This window comes from Capricornis sumatraensis, chromosome 1, assembly GCF_032405125.1.
Source record: "Capricornis sumatraensis isolate serow.1 chromosome 1, serow.2, whole genome shotgun sequence".
NCBI classification, from domain to species: Eukaryota; Metazoa; Chordata; class Mammalia; order Artiodactyla; family Bovidae; genus Capricornis; species Capricornis sumatraensis.
Genome location: NC_091069.1, coordinates 241,906,238 through 241,920,930, shown reverse-complemented (window position 1 = coordinate 241,920,930; position 14,693 = coordinate 241,906,238). Strand labels below are relative to the sequence as shown.

General features: G+C 45.7%; 1 protein-coding gene across 1 annotated transcript in view; it reads left to right on the top strand.

The window, feature by feature from the left end:
* Window positions 1-14,234, top strand: part of BFSP2 (beaded filament structural protein 2) — a 71,866-nt gene extending 57,632 nt beyond the window's left edge. Inside the window, exons 5-7 of the mRNA XM_068969327.1 lie at window positions 7,555-7,686; window positions 9,844-10,064; window positions 14,198-14,234. Of these exons, the coding sequence (XP_068825428.1) occupies window positions 7,555-7,686; window positions 9,844-10,064; window positions 14,198-14,234 (390 nt within the window). The remainder of the gene's footprint in view (window positions 1-7,554; window positions 7,687-9,843; window positions 10,065-14,197) is intronic.
* Window positions 14,235-14,693: the final 459 nt, after the last annotated feature.

The following is a 14,693-nucleotide window of genomic DNA, read 5'->3' as shown; positions in this document are numbered from 1 at the left end:
GTGGAAGCACAGAGTCCTAACCACTGGACCACCAGGGACCTCCCTGTCACTGGTCTTTTTACTTACTTTATGGTGGTTCCAGCTAGCTTTCAAAAGTTGTTGTTAGCCTGTAAGGAAGTGTTATATAGGAGCCAGGGGCTAGAATTTGGTCCCTGTAGCTGTGTGCTGTGGTGGTATGACCCAGCTGGTGCAGGAGGGGCAGGTGTGGAGAGTCAAGAGTAGGAAAGATGAAGAGGCTGTCTCACCCTCTTCTTTACCTGACCACCCAGCACAATCACAGGTGTTGTCGAGGGCGCACCCAGGTCCTCACTTCCTATATTGCGTTTTCATCCCCACGACTGGTCAACACCCAGTTGGCCATCACGGTATCGCTCGCCATTACAACCTTGTCCTCACACCTTCTACCAAGAAATCTTCACTCGCTCACTCATTCAGACGCCGTTTGTCAAGCACAAACCAGGCTCTAGGCCCTGAGCTTGGTGCTGTGGACAGAAGGTCCCTGGCTTCAATTCTTGGCCATTTCTGGCACCTGATTCTGCTGATCTCAAAGCTGTCTTGGATATTTCTTAACAGTAGCTCTTTCCCAAAAAAAGCATAGGGATCTTACTTCTAAACCAAGAGATCTGCAAAGACAAGACAACACAAATCTCTGAGACATTAAGGTAGGGTGACTTGTATTCAACATTTGGTCTCCTGGCAGGGACAGAGCAGAGGTGAGCCTTCTTAGGAATGGGGTGATCTCCATGAACCAGAGCAAAAACGCTGTCTTTTCAACTTTTTCAATAATTACTTTAGGAAGAAAAATCTATTTTTCTCATCAGAATACTCCTCCTTCCTAAGCCTCTTCTGCTTCTTTCATCAGCGGGCATGCTTGCACACTACCAAGAAGGCAGGGGTCTGCCAGACCACGCGCTCCCATGGGTTTTCTTTGGCAGCTTCAACTGAGGCTGCGAATTGCTCCTGTACCCTAAAGAGAGCACCTTCAGCAGCCAAACAGCTCTTGTGTAAATTCAAGAAGAGACTTGGCTCAGCCAAGCCAGGCCAGCTCTTCTGCCAGTCTTGATGTTTCACTGAGGGAGACAAGAACTTCTTTTTAATTCCCACTAAGGAGAACCCAAGTCCTCCTGGGTGGCATCCAGCCTTCTCCCTAGTAAATCCTACATCTGGCTGGGGTAGCTGCCTGGCAAAAGCTTTCCTCAGCTAAATAGCATTTATATGACACTTGTGACTATGAAGTGCCTTATAATCATACTAATGACAGCTAGTCCTCCTAATGAAAAGGAGATTTGATTTAATTCCATGGTAGATCTTACTCTACTGCAGTCCCAAACCTGTACCTGGGACACATTGTTGACCTTAAATAAAGGTCATTGGGTGTGTTCTAGGGGTAAAAACGAGTTTAGGTGCCTGGGATGGAAGTTGAGGGGCGAGTACGAAGTTGTTCCTGCACACAAGGTGGTACACCCTAGTGTGAGGTTAGCTGGGGAGCAGGTGGGAGGTAGTGGACAGAAAGACCACTCTTCCGCAAGACAGTGAGCCGAGCCAGGAAAGCAGGAGCTTATTAAGGGTTTACCAAGTGCCAAACAGTGTCCAGAGCACTTGAAAGGCCTGTTCTTGTTTCCTCTTCCTAACCTGAGATAGCTACTGTGATTTCATCCATTATATAGAGAAGGAAACTGAGGCACAGAGAGGTTAGATAAATTACCCAAGATCACAAAGGTAGGACATGGCAGAGATAGGATTCAAACCATGTGTTCTAACTATAGAATCAACATTCTTCACTGCTAGGCTGACCCAGACAGATCACATGAAGTGGGTGGGGAGCTGGGGAGCAGGGAGACCTTGATTCATCCTCTTTTTTAAGGATGAGCACAAATGACATCATGTGTGAGGTTGGGAGGGCTTTGTCTTGAGGAACCAAAAGGTTATGCCAGGCTTCTGTCAGGATCTTTCCAGGCCACAATTCTGTGCCTTCCCTGTGGATGTGAAAATGAAAGTGTTTGTTGCTCAGTCATGTCCAACTCTTTGAGAGCCCCTTGGAGTGTAGCCCACCGGGCATAAGATTCCTCTGTGGAGCAAGATCAGAGACCCCTGCTTCTCCAAGGAACCCATTGCTTTCCCTTTCTCTATGAAAGTGACCATAATGAGGTCAGTGTAATCCTGTGAGATCTGAGAAGCTTAAGGGCAAGGACGTGAGCAAGGACGTGGGCAGACCGATGCTCTCATAAAGCTGTTCCCCAGCTGCAAAACCCAGAGAGCTTGTGAGACTCCAGAGCCCACGCAGCAACTGCTCAGGGAAAGGCAGACGGCACACGTCCACCCTTGAGTGCTCAGCTGGACTCATGTTCAGTGCTCAGCTTGGACCCACGTCACTGTTCTCCATACTGTGCCTCTCTTAAACTCTCACTCTCCCCTCATACCACACAATCACCATTTCCGAGTCACCTTTCCAGTGCCCAGGGTGTTTGGAAGAATGGCAGCGTTAATCAGCAAAGTATGGAGATGGATCTTTTCCCCTCCAATTGGATGGCTCTTTACCATCCAATTCTTCATTCTGACTTCCTTGACAGCCTGCTGCTCTTCTTCTTTCACATCCATCCTTCATGTGCAACACCATACCAATTTGTAAAAATTAATTTGAAAATTTTTACCATATTTCAAAATGCCAATATGCTCTCCTGCCCCAGAAATATTACTGGAGTGCAAACCTGAGTAGCCCAGCTCCTGCACGGCGGAGCCAAGGTTTCAAGCTGGTTGGCAAGCCTCAGGACACATCCCAGCAATGGCACTGAACCACAGATCAAGGGCCTCCCTTCCCATGCTGAGGGGCTCGAAACACACACCTGCTCCTTGGTGTATGAGGAGAAATCTGGAGGTGCTGGGTCAACATAAATCTAAAAGCCATTGGTAAATAAAAAATAAAAAATAAAAATAAATTAATTAAATAAATAAAAGCCATTGGAGAAGAACATGTTATACTTTTAGGTGAGTTGAAACAATTGACTGTCCCCATATGAAGGGCAAGTATCATTTTCGGCAAGCTGATTTAAGAAGGTTGTCATTATTGTTCAGTCGCCAAGTCGTATCCAACTCTTTGTGACCCAATGGAGTGCAGCACAGCAGGCTTCCCTGTCCTTCACTATTTCCCGGAGTTTGCTCAACCTTGTTTGAGTCAGTGATGCCATCCAACCATCTCATCCTCTGTCATCCCTTCTCCTCTTGAGAATGTTGGGGATGTGATATAAAACAATATCTAAACCCATAGGGATCAAATTAGTTTCTTTTTCTTTCCACCTTAATTTTTTAAATGGTGTAAGAAAGTTTCCATTTCGTGCTAGGACGTCACTAACACTTCTCTTATGTTTATTCATTCTACCTTTCAACAAAGAGAAAAGCAGCTTTGAGATTCAGCAGCTTGGCAAGCAGCATTTGTTAGAATGCAATCAGTGGCTTGTTTTCACTTTATTGACTTTTCAGTTATCTTTTATCTTTGGCAAGTAATACAGTTTATCAGTCTCTGTAACAACCTAGAACTTTGCCTCCATGGACCAGGCATCGCATGGAAGTTTTAAATGCACATTCCTGGGATCTGCTCGGGACCTCTTGACTCAGAATCTGAATTTTCACAAGGTCTCGCAGATGATGCGGCCACACATTAATATTTGAGAACTTAACTGCAGATCACGTTTTTAAAGACATTTATCTACAAAGAAAAAGTGAAGTGATTCAAATAAAAACAGTTTGAATAAGTATTCATATATGTGACAAACCATGCTCGCTGTCTAAGAATACTTGGGAAACATTTGGGTACAGCATTTTGCTAATAAAACTGAGGCATGTGGATTCATCTCTCCAGAGACCAGCGTGTACCACTGAACCACAGACTACATGATCTGAATACAGTAGAGGGACAGTTCATTCCTTGGCCAGCAGCTTTACCCCAGGCCTGCCACCAAGGAACTGAAATGTGCCTCCATGGGACTGGACTTCCCCTCGTGCCCAGCTCTAACTCATGCTGTGCTGGTGACATTTCCCAACTTCTCTCTGCAGGGAAATGTAAACACATGTATTTATGTGCCAGTCATATTCATATTATTACTTCAGTTCAGTCGCTCAGTCATGTCCGACTCTTTGCAACCCTGTGAATCGCAGCACGCCAGGCCTCCCTGTCCATCACCAACTCCCGGAATTTATCCAAACCCATGTCCATCGAGTCAGTGATGCCATCCAGCCATCTCATCCTCTGTTATCTCTTTCTCCTCCTGCCCCCAATCCCTCCCAGCATCAGGGTCTTTTCCAGTGAGTCAACTCTTCACATGAGGTGGCCAAAGTATTGGAGTTTCAGCCTCAGCATCAGTCCTTCCAATGAACACCCAGGACTGATCTCCTTTAGGATGGACTGGTTGGATCTCCTTGTAGTCCAAGGGACTCTCAAGAATCTTCTCCAACACCACAATTCAAAAGCATCAATTCTTCAGCGCTCAGCTTTCTTTATAGTCCAACTCTCACATCCATACATGACCACTGGGAAAACCATAGCCTTGACTAGATGGACCTTTGTTGGCAAAGTAATGGCTCTGCTCTTCAATATGCTATCTAGTTTGGTCATAACTTTCCTTCCAAGGAGTAAACGTCTTTTAATTTCATGGCTGAAATCACCATCTGCAGAGATTTTGGAGCCCCAAAAAATAAAGTCAGACACTGTTTCCACTGTTTCCACTCTTTCCCCATCTATTTCTCATGAAGTGATGGGACCAGATGCCATGAATGTTTTCTGAATGTTGAGCTTTAAACCAACTTTTTCACTCTCCTTTTTCACTTTCATCAAGAGGCTCTTTAGTTCTTCTTCACTTTCTGCCATAAGGGTGGTGTCGTCTGCATATCTGAGGTTATTGATATTTCTCCCGGCAATCTTGATTCCAGCTTGTGCTTCTTCCAGTCCAGCGTTTCCCATGATGTACTCTGCATATACTACTTAGAGGTAACATAAAAGTTTCTGTTGATATTTTATTTATGTTATTTTAGAAATAACAAATTTTAAGATAAAATACTTTGTTTTTCCATTAGAACCTATAGCTTCAGTGTGACTTGCTATTTCTTACAAAATCTGCCAGCCATTTTAATAATTCTGTCATCAACTGTAGTGTCACAAAATCAGAAAACTGCTTGATTATTAATATCAAATTAAACAAAAAGTCACTCACATCATAGGAATGAGGACAACTCTGCTGTGAATTTTGGTTGATATTTTCATTGACTTTAATGAGTTCATTCATCAGTGTTATGAGTGACTTCTTTGTGAATCACATAGTAATTTTCAAATACTGGAAGGATAGCCCCTCTAATTTTTGTGACATTATCAATGCAATAGCTATAGACATGACCCACTTTTAAGTTTAATCTGCATTATTAACACTTTCTGCATCCCTTTCTTAAGTCTGCACAATCAACAAAACAATAATTCAACCCCTGATTTGTAGTGTTTGCCAGTTTCCATGGTGTAAGTACTCTCACCATGGCTGATTTCAAACTACAAGCTCAGTCATGTCTGACTCTTTGTGACCCCATGGACTGTACCCCACAAGGCTCCTCTGTACATGGAATTTTCCAAGCAAGTATACTGGATTGAATTGCCATTTCCTCCTCCAGGGAAGCTTCCCGATCTAGGTATCGAACCCACATCTCTTGTGTTTCCTGCATTGGCAGGTAGATTCTTTACCACTGAGCCACCTGGGAAGCCCATTAGTTATCATTAGGAGTATTCAACTATAGGGACTTTTTCAAACTCATTTGTTAGCTACTATTCCTTGTTACATATAGAAAATATACAGAGCCAATATTTGCACACTTTTAAGGTTCTAAAAACTTCCACATGCATAACTGATAGGAGCCTCACAGTGACCCCAGGAGGCAGTGATCATATGCTTATCATTCCCCACCCAACGTCATCTAAGGGTACAGACTGGAACTCAGAGAGGCTGAATAATGGGCCAGAGATGCACAGCCATGGGCCCACCAGTCAGAGCTGAGCCCACGGGTTCTGCTGTCCTTCAGCTGCTCCCTGGCATTTAATGGACATTTTAGTTGAGCTCTTAATAGACCTCAAACAGCAAGAATTAGCAGAACCGCTACTGAGATGTGAGTCTTTTGATTTGGGATTGTCTAGCCAGTCAATTAGGTTGGACTATTTGGGCGTAATTCTATAAATAAGTATTCATATGTGGTAAAGATGGGAAACTCAGAAAGCCGGTAACCTAGGAGAGAAAGCAGTTTATTTTCTCCTATGTCATTGACCTGGAGACCTTTCATTGGACTGCACTGAAGAAACATGAGGGAGAACTCTGGTGTTTTCCCTTTTCTCAAGCAAAGAGGAGTAGCAGTGACCCACTCTCTTGAATGTAGGAGGAATCAGAATGTGTCCATCTCGCTCTGGGGAGAAATACAGATCTTCCCCCTGTATTCACAGTGGTGGTCAGATGGATCTTTACAGGAAAACAGCAGCTTTCAGGTCGAGTTGGTTCACCCCTTGTTGGAGGAAGGTGTAGGACAATTGCAACGCTGGAAGGAATTCAAATTTCCAAAGTTTATCATGGTTACAACGCCTACATTTTTTTTTATAATCCTTCCTGATGACCCCTTGGCACTGGGTTTTTTATTATTAATTAATTTGGGGGGGTGCATTGGATCTTCTTTGCTGCACACAGGCTTTCTGTAGTTGTGGCAAGTTGCAGCTACCCTTCTTTGCGGTGCACCACCTTATCTTTGCAGGGGCATCTCTTGTTGCTAAGCATGGGCTCTAGGCACACAGACTTCAGTAGCTGCAGCATGTGACTTGCCGGCCCTAGAGCACAAGGGCTCCAGTAGTTACGGTGCATAGGCTTGGTTGCTCCCCAACATGTGGAATCTTCCCAGACCAGGAACTGAACCTGTGTCCCCTGCGTTGGCAGGCAGATTGTTAATCACTGAGCCACCAGAGAAGTCTGAAATGCCTATGTTTTTGACTCAGCAGTTTACCCCTCAAAGATCTCCCCATGTATGGAAAATGAGGGATTGCGTCATTGTTCATAACAGGCCAAGACTGGAAACAAGCTAAGTGTCAATCAGTGGGAAACTTCCAAATAATCACACTACTTCCAAGCAAGGTAATATCATGCAACCCTTAAAAAGAATGTAATTGATCTGCATGCACTGCTATAGAATAGTTTCTAAAAAGGTATTAAGTACCAAAGCAAGGAGGGGTGCTCATGTGCAGCTGTTTATAAATGAATGAAATAGCTCTGGTAGGAGATATAAGAAACTAGAAACACAATGAAGTAATTAGGGCACAGGAAGAAAAGGTGACTTTCTACTATATATCCTTTAGAAGATCTTTTGTATTTTATTCTATTTGCAAGCATTATATGATCAAATTACTTAAGCATTGGAATACAAGTTCATGTGAGCACCTATTAAAAAAAAAAAGTGATTTTTAAGTCAAATGGCTGTTTCCAAGAGGGTGAGAGGGAACGACGGCTTCAGGCTGTGGCTCCTCTGCTCACTCCTGACTCTCCACAGCAACAGGCGGAACTGGCTCGCAGGGCCCAGACCCAGGAAGAGAAGCTGGCTGCAGCCCTCAGGGTGGAGTTGCACAACACTTCCTGCCAAATCCAGAGCCTGCAGGCTGAGACGGAGTCCTTACGAGCTCTAGTGAGTAGGCCAGGACTGCCTGGCCTTTTCTGTGTCAAGTTTAACTCTCGACTGTCTAACTGTAGTCATATGGGTTTCCCATCTCACAGCTCATAAGAGTTTTGAGGCCTGCAAAGGATCATCTGATACTGAATGCCAAGCGTAGTAGGTAGAGTTAGCACCCCAGATCTTACCAGCAAATAATAACCAAATCAGACACTGATCTATATTTATTTCTACTAATCACATTTTGCCACCTGTAGACATACCTAGGATGGGAATCTGACTCAACATTCTCATATCCTGTAAAGATAGGAAGATTTAAATAAGATAATATGGTAGCCTCTGCTTAACAGTAGTCGTGATTCAAGATGACGTCTTGAGCAAGAATCTTCCATTTCAGTCACAATAGTCAAAAGAGAGTACAGAAACTTGTTTCAACAAGACTCAGTCCAATTTAGAAAGATATTTGTTTCTTATGTGTCATATAAAAAGCCAAATTCTAAATTATAGGACTACATAATTAGAACTACTAAAAACTGTTAAAGATGCATACCATTTTTTAAAGGTGTTTACTGGTCAGTAAAGCCCTTCAGTTTGCAGGGCTTGGTATATGGGAAGATGAGAAGAAAGTTTCAGTCTAGTGGGGAGATAGGACAGTAAGTGTAACCATAATACAAGTGCTGTTATCTAGGCAACACACACACACACACCTGCTCTGTATCCGGTCCTATCTTATCTCTGGGGTTATAGAGACCAGGTTCCTGCTCTTAAGGAGCTCAGCATCTGATAGAGGAGACATGCCCCTAAGAAGCTCAGCCCACTTCAAGGGCACGTGTGTGCTTGGGAAGCTGTGAAACCCAGAGAAGGGACCCCCTAATCCAGCCTGGTGGTGGCAGGCACAAGAGGTTTCCTAAGAAAGGTGACCCCTGATCTTGGACATGGGGTAAATAGGAGTAGCCAGGTGAGGAGGAGGGGGACACAAGCAGATTTGGGCTTTAGACAGCACACAGTGGCTGCTGTTAGCAGTGGGGTGGTGGTGGTGGGGCGCTGTGCTGCAGAGGAGGAGGAACTACAGTCAGAGGAAATGAGCTGGGAGGCCACGGAGGTTCCTCCAGATGAGAGGAGATAAGCATCCATCCAGGGTATTGGTGGCTGGAGCAGAGGGGGCACAAATGGGAAAATGTTTCAGAATATACAAGAGGCAGGACTCTGATAATTGAATTTGGGAGGGAAGCAGGATCAGGGGCATATCTTTCCCTGGTTTCTAGCTCCTGTTGAGTTCACCAGCTGGAGCACAGGAAAGGAGGGGCCAGCAGGTTTGGAAGGAAACCAAAGGCTTCATTTTGAACACCTTGATTTGAGGTGCCCACAACCTGTGTATATTTCTAGGAAGAACCTCAGTAGCAAGTCTGCTTGGGTAGGGAGACATCTGTGCTGGACACATCAACACAGGAGTGACCAAGTCGTGAGTCTGGTAGAGACCAACCGGTGCAGCTCAGCTCAGAGAGAGACGGGCTAAGGGTAGGGCGAAGCGGCCGCTGGGGAAGAACTAGCCCAGTGTGCTACCCAAACACTAAGAAAGACATGCCGAGGGTATAGAGACCAGAGACACTATTTCTGACTGTGGAATGTGGGAAGCGTGCAGGAGGAGACAGCCTCCCAGCAGGACAGTGAGTAGGGGTTCACAGAGGAAGGAAGGGGCCCAGAGCGTGAGCAGTCAGGAGCAAAAGGGCTTGGAGGCAGTTCAGGGAGAAGACTGCAAAATTTCTTTGAACACCTACAGACTGCCTCCTCTGTGTGTGTGTGTGTGTGTGTGTGTGTATTTCTCTCTCCTTTCCTCTCTCTCCTTCTCTCACTCATCTCCCTCTATTTTCTCTCATCATTCTTTCTCCTAGGCCCTCCCTTCTGGTCTTCCTACCCTCTTTTTCTTCCTCCTCTCCCTCTCCACCTCCACCCCCATAGGAAGGATCAGTGAATTAGACTAAACAAGACTCTGGCCTCCCCCAGGAGGATTCATTACTTCCCCAATGAGCTACCTCCGTCGGTCAAGGTAACCGTCCTGGGAGAAACGGACAGACCAGGCCGAGGCCAGCCCCTCCCACTGCTCTGCCCGCCTCCCTCTTCCCAGGGCCTGTCCGTCGGCCTCAGGCTTGGCCCGCGTTCCCTCTCTTGTAGAAGCGAGGCCTGGAGAACACCCTGCACGACGCCAAGCACTGGCACGACATCGAGCTGCAGAACCTGGGAGCGGTGGTCAACAGGCTGGAGGCGGAGCTCAGGGAGATGCGCGCGGAGGCGGAGCAGCAGCTGCAGGCCCGGGAGCACCTGCTGTCGCACAAATGCCAGCTGCAGCGGGACGTGGCATCCTACCACGCGCTGCTGGACCGCGAGGAGAGCAGGTGCGTCTCTGCTCAGCTTTGTTAGGAGAGGGATAGGTACTCATAGGTTTCGATTAAACATTTTCTCAAATACTATTGAAGTAATTAATGTAAAAAGGAGAAATCACCTCCCAGCACACCCCCTCAACTCCCACAGCCTGACTGTCCTCCCAAGATTTTTCCATTCATATGTACATAGTTTTTGTCTTCCCTGGTGGCTCAGTGGTAAAGAATCCACCTGCCAAGGAGGAGACAAGTGTTGGATCCCTGGGTGGGCAAGATCTCCTGGAGAAGGAAATGGCAACCAACTCCAGAATTCTTGCCTGGAAAATCCCATGGACAGAGGAGACTGGGGGTACAGTCCATGGGTTTGCAAAGAGTCAGACACAACTTAGCAACTAAACAACAACACAATATATAGGTGAATATATAGTATATACTTATGTGTGTATAAATATATGTGTGGACGTCAGTATCTATTCATGTATACAGACATATAGACACACACCTATAGACACACCTATATGGTTCACACTTAACTCATACTACATGGTAGCTGTTAGCAATGCTTTCTGCTGCATGTTGCTGCTGCTGCTGGTAAGTCGCTTCAGTTGTGTCTGACTCTGTGTGACCCCATAGACGGCAGCCCACCAGTCTCCCCCATACCTGGGATTCTCCAGGCAAGAACACTGGAGTGGGTTGCCATTTCCTTTTCCAATGCTTGAAAGTGAAAAGTGAAAGTGAAGTCGCTCAGTCATGTCTGACTTGTAGCGACCCCATGGACTGCAGCCCACCAGGCTCCTCCATTGATGGGATTTTCCAGGAAAGGGTACTGGAGTGGGGTGCCATTGCATGTAGTAAGTCCTTATTAATGAAGCTATAAACCAACACTCCTGAAACATGCCAAGCCTGGGCATCTTTTTAAAAATGCAAATTCTGCTTCTCTAAGTCTGAGACAGGACCTGAGACTCTGCATTTCTGACAGAACTCTCAGGTGATGCCTGTACTGCTGGTCCACAGACCACACTTTGAGCAGCAAGGGCATAAACCATGTTCACCTGAAAGTTTCACAAATGAGGTAGGCTAGGCTGCTCATGTGGAGAAGGCAATGGCAACCCATAAAAGACTTTCTCTCTTATCTCATTAACCAGAGTCTGCTCACATGATTAGATCTACCTGCAAGGGAAGCTGGGAAAGCAACTATTTAGCTTTTCCAGCCTCCATAGTGGACAGAGGTGAGAGGTTGGGAATGACATGTGTATGTCAATGTACATATATGTGTGTATGTGGTATATATACATTTATGTGTCTATGTGGTACCTATACATATATAACACACATATATTCATATGTGTGGTAGATATACATATACACCATGCACATACATATGTGTATAGCAGTACTTTTTTAATGGGTAAGGACACCCTGAAGCATAGGCATGAGGCTTGGGGCTCAGCTTCCTTGCCAATTCTTTAAGGAAATTCAAGCCTTTCTTTCATCATAATTCTGTATCTTCATGCCCTCCAAGGTCCATTCTATGGCACACATTGAATGAGAAATAGAATAGCAAGGCTAAGAGATGACTTGTTGATTATGTAGTACAATGGCTCATGATTCCAGAGAGAATAAGAAGTCCAGAGCAGAAAAAGATTTTCCCATGGTCCCACAGGGTGGCAGAGCTGGATCCCAGGTGTCCTGGCTCTCACTGTGGTCTGTGCCATCCCCTTCTTAGAAGGTGAGAGGGCCAGGAAGCAACCTAACACTCATTCCTTTCAAACGAAAAACATGGCATCCAACTCCTGTTTCCATCTGTCTTTTTATTGGATTGATTTCTGTTGATTATAAAAGCTAGATGTTCATAACAACGCTCATTTTTTCAGGTGCGTATGAATAACTGAAACACAAAAGTAACAAGATAGGTTAAATTTACTTCAAGAACTCCATCCAGTGAGTGCCTGCTATGTGCCAGCACAGTCTCAAGCTCTACGCTATCTTCATTTCCCCTCAAAACTCTGCCAGAACCACATCATTATGCCCATTTTACAGACAGGAAACAAAATCAAAGACAGCTTAAGTCATTTACCCAAGGTCACACAGCTAATAACCGTGGAGGTAGGAGTTGAAACTCAAACTGTCTTGTTCCAAAGGCCAAATTCTTTCTGTGAAACATCTACCTTCCCTATAATCCTATTGTGATGTCTTTACTAATTTTCATCATCCATGGCTTTTCTCACTCAGATGTGTTTTTGGGGTTTTGTTTGTTTCAGCTAATGGAGAAATACCCATTTTTCATGAAGAAAATGCTGGCTTCCTCACCAAGTGACCAATGAAGTTCCCTGAGGAATTCCCCCCCACCCCCTTACACCCCCAACCCCCATCTCCCCTCACCCTTCCCACTCCCCACCCCAAGCTGGATTTCCTGGTTGGTTCAGCTTGAGCTGAAAAGCTTCCTGGAAGAGGATAGGGTCCTGCTGCCTTAATTCAAGTAGTCTGTAGCTCGAGCAACCTCCCTTGCCCCTCTCAAATAAATGCTTTGTGTGTGGCTTCCAGTCTGCCCACCTTGTTCAACCCACTATCAGATAGAGATGGATATCACTTTACCTACCTGGCCTTCCCTCATGGGGCCATTCTTAAAGGCTTCTAGAAGGGTCCTGGAGCATGATGCCATCTTCCTCATTATTCAAGGGTCAGCTGCTCATGGGTTTATCAACATAAATGTGCTTCTGGGGTGAGAGTTGTGCTCAGCATACCAGATTGCCACCATTGGGGGAAAAAAACAATATTCTTGCTAGAGGGGGTCAGCATGTAGCGTGATCACAGAGCATTCAGGTGTCTTTAGTGTGCTCTGCATGAATAGTTATACGCAGACACCCACATTTCACTGCTGTTGGCAGAGCACCTCTCTCAATCAGTTTAAAGGGAACTTCAGTTTAAATCTGTGGGAGACGAATTAGGTTGTGATTGTGGCTGCCTACACTTGCAGCCTCAGAACATTCTTCCAGGGTCCTTCCCCAGCCCTCTCAGGGCTCAGGCCAGCCAAATATAGTTCATGAATCTGCCACCTACCCATTCGAGACGCCCCTGCCTTCTGATTAAAACTGAAACCACCACCTGTGTCCTAGCACAGGCTCTCAGTGCCTCCAAAACCACACACACACAGCCCAGACTTAACTTCTTAATTCCTCCCCCAAGCTCCTATCAGCACACCTGTCACTCAGAATTACAGACCAAAGTTAAAAAATGATCCAAGCTGAGTCTCTGTCCTCACATAAGCAGCTAATCCAGACAGGGCAGTGTGTCCAACATGGGCACATTTGAAGACCCCCTCCTTCAGTTCCTGGGCTTCCAAATAGCCAAGGTCAACATAAACAAATGGAATCTTATTTACCTTTAAGAAAGTTAGAAAGAGAAGCGAGGTAAGACATGAGGGATCCCCTGGTTGAAATCACTCCAACTGGTTTCCCTTTTGGCTCCCAGGATCAAAGGAATTGTATTACTAAGTCAGGTGGGCAGGACAGCTATTTAGTTTGCGTGGCATATTTGCATGATTCCCTTTGTTGTCTGAAGCACAGAAATAGTCAAGACACCACCTACAGCTGCATTTCAGAAAGCACCAATCCCCTCCATAGCTGCACACCCAGGGGTGCCCGTGACTGAAGCCATGGGTACCAGGGCCTCCCCAGAAGAGTGTGCAGCCAACTTTATAGAATGCCCGTTCACTGGGCTCTGCTTTTCTTTTTTACTTATTATGGTGAATTTTTGTTCCCCAGCCATGATCTAAATCCCTAACTTAAACACAGCTGGAGAGCCTCAGAAGGCCGGCCATCAGAATGAGGTACTTCTGGATCTGAATGGCTGTGCATTTCCCAGAACCTGGAAGCGAGGGGAGAATGGATTTGTACACCCTCCTGAGCTTCCAGCAGACAGCACACTGTGCCGGCCGCACACACTCAGTCTCCTCAGCTCTGTAGTCTCAAAGAGCAGCTGCCGTAAATCATTAAGTTAATCATCCTTTGGCAAGGCAAGCCCAGCAGACTGGTGCTTCCAGTTCTCAGCACGGTTTCTTGCTGTCTCTAATGAGGCTTCATTAACAGGTAAGAAAAGGCACTGTTGGCCCTGCTGAAGCCTCCTGTAATTCAGGCTTCCTCTCACAGCATCCGGTACAATTACACTCTGGCAGCAATTCACTGACAGGTGGCAGGGAGGCTGTTGCTTGTGTTGGCCTCAAGGATGGAGCACTTGTTCTGGGGCAAAGGAGAGAAGGGCTTTCGACAGACTCCTCCGGAAGCGCAGACTAGCTCTATTTCCAGATCAGGTTACTCCACTGACCTCTGGCCTGGAGCCTGGGGCACAAAACTCCCACTGAGATTGTTAGACTATCTGTTGGATTTCAGAGCAAGGTAAGTCTCCCTTTCATTATCATGTATCACACTTCTAAACATCTGTTGGCACCCAGACATTTTGCTGGACTTTGGGAATCCCAGTAAAAAGAAGACACAGTTTCTGCCCTGTTGGGTTTACAGTCTCACTGGGGAGTTCATATGGGCACATAAAAGGGGAAACAAAGCAAAGCAGGCAGAGCAGCACATTGCAATTTGCACAACCCCTTTAACAGAGCTCAGTTTATCAGAAAACGTGAACACAGACACT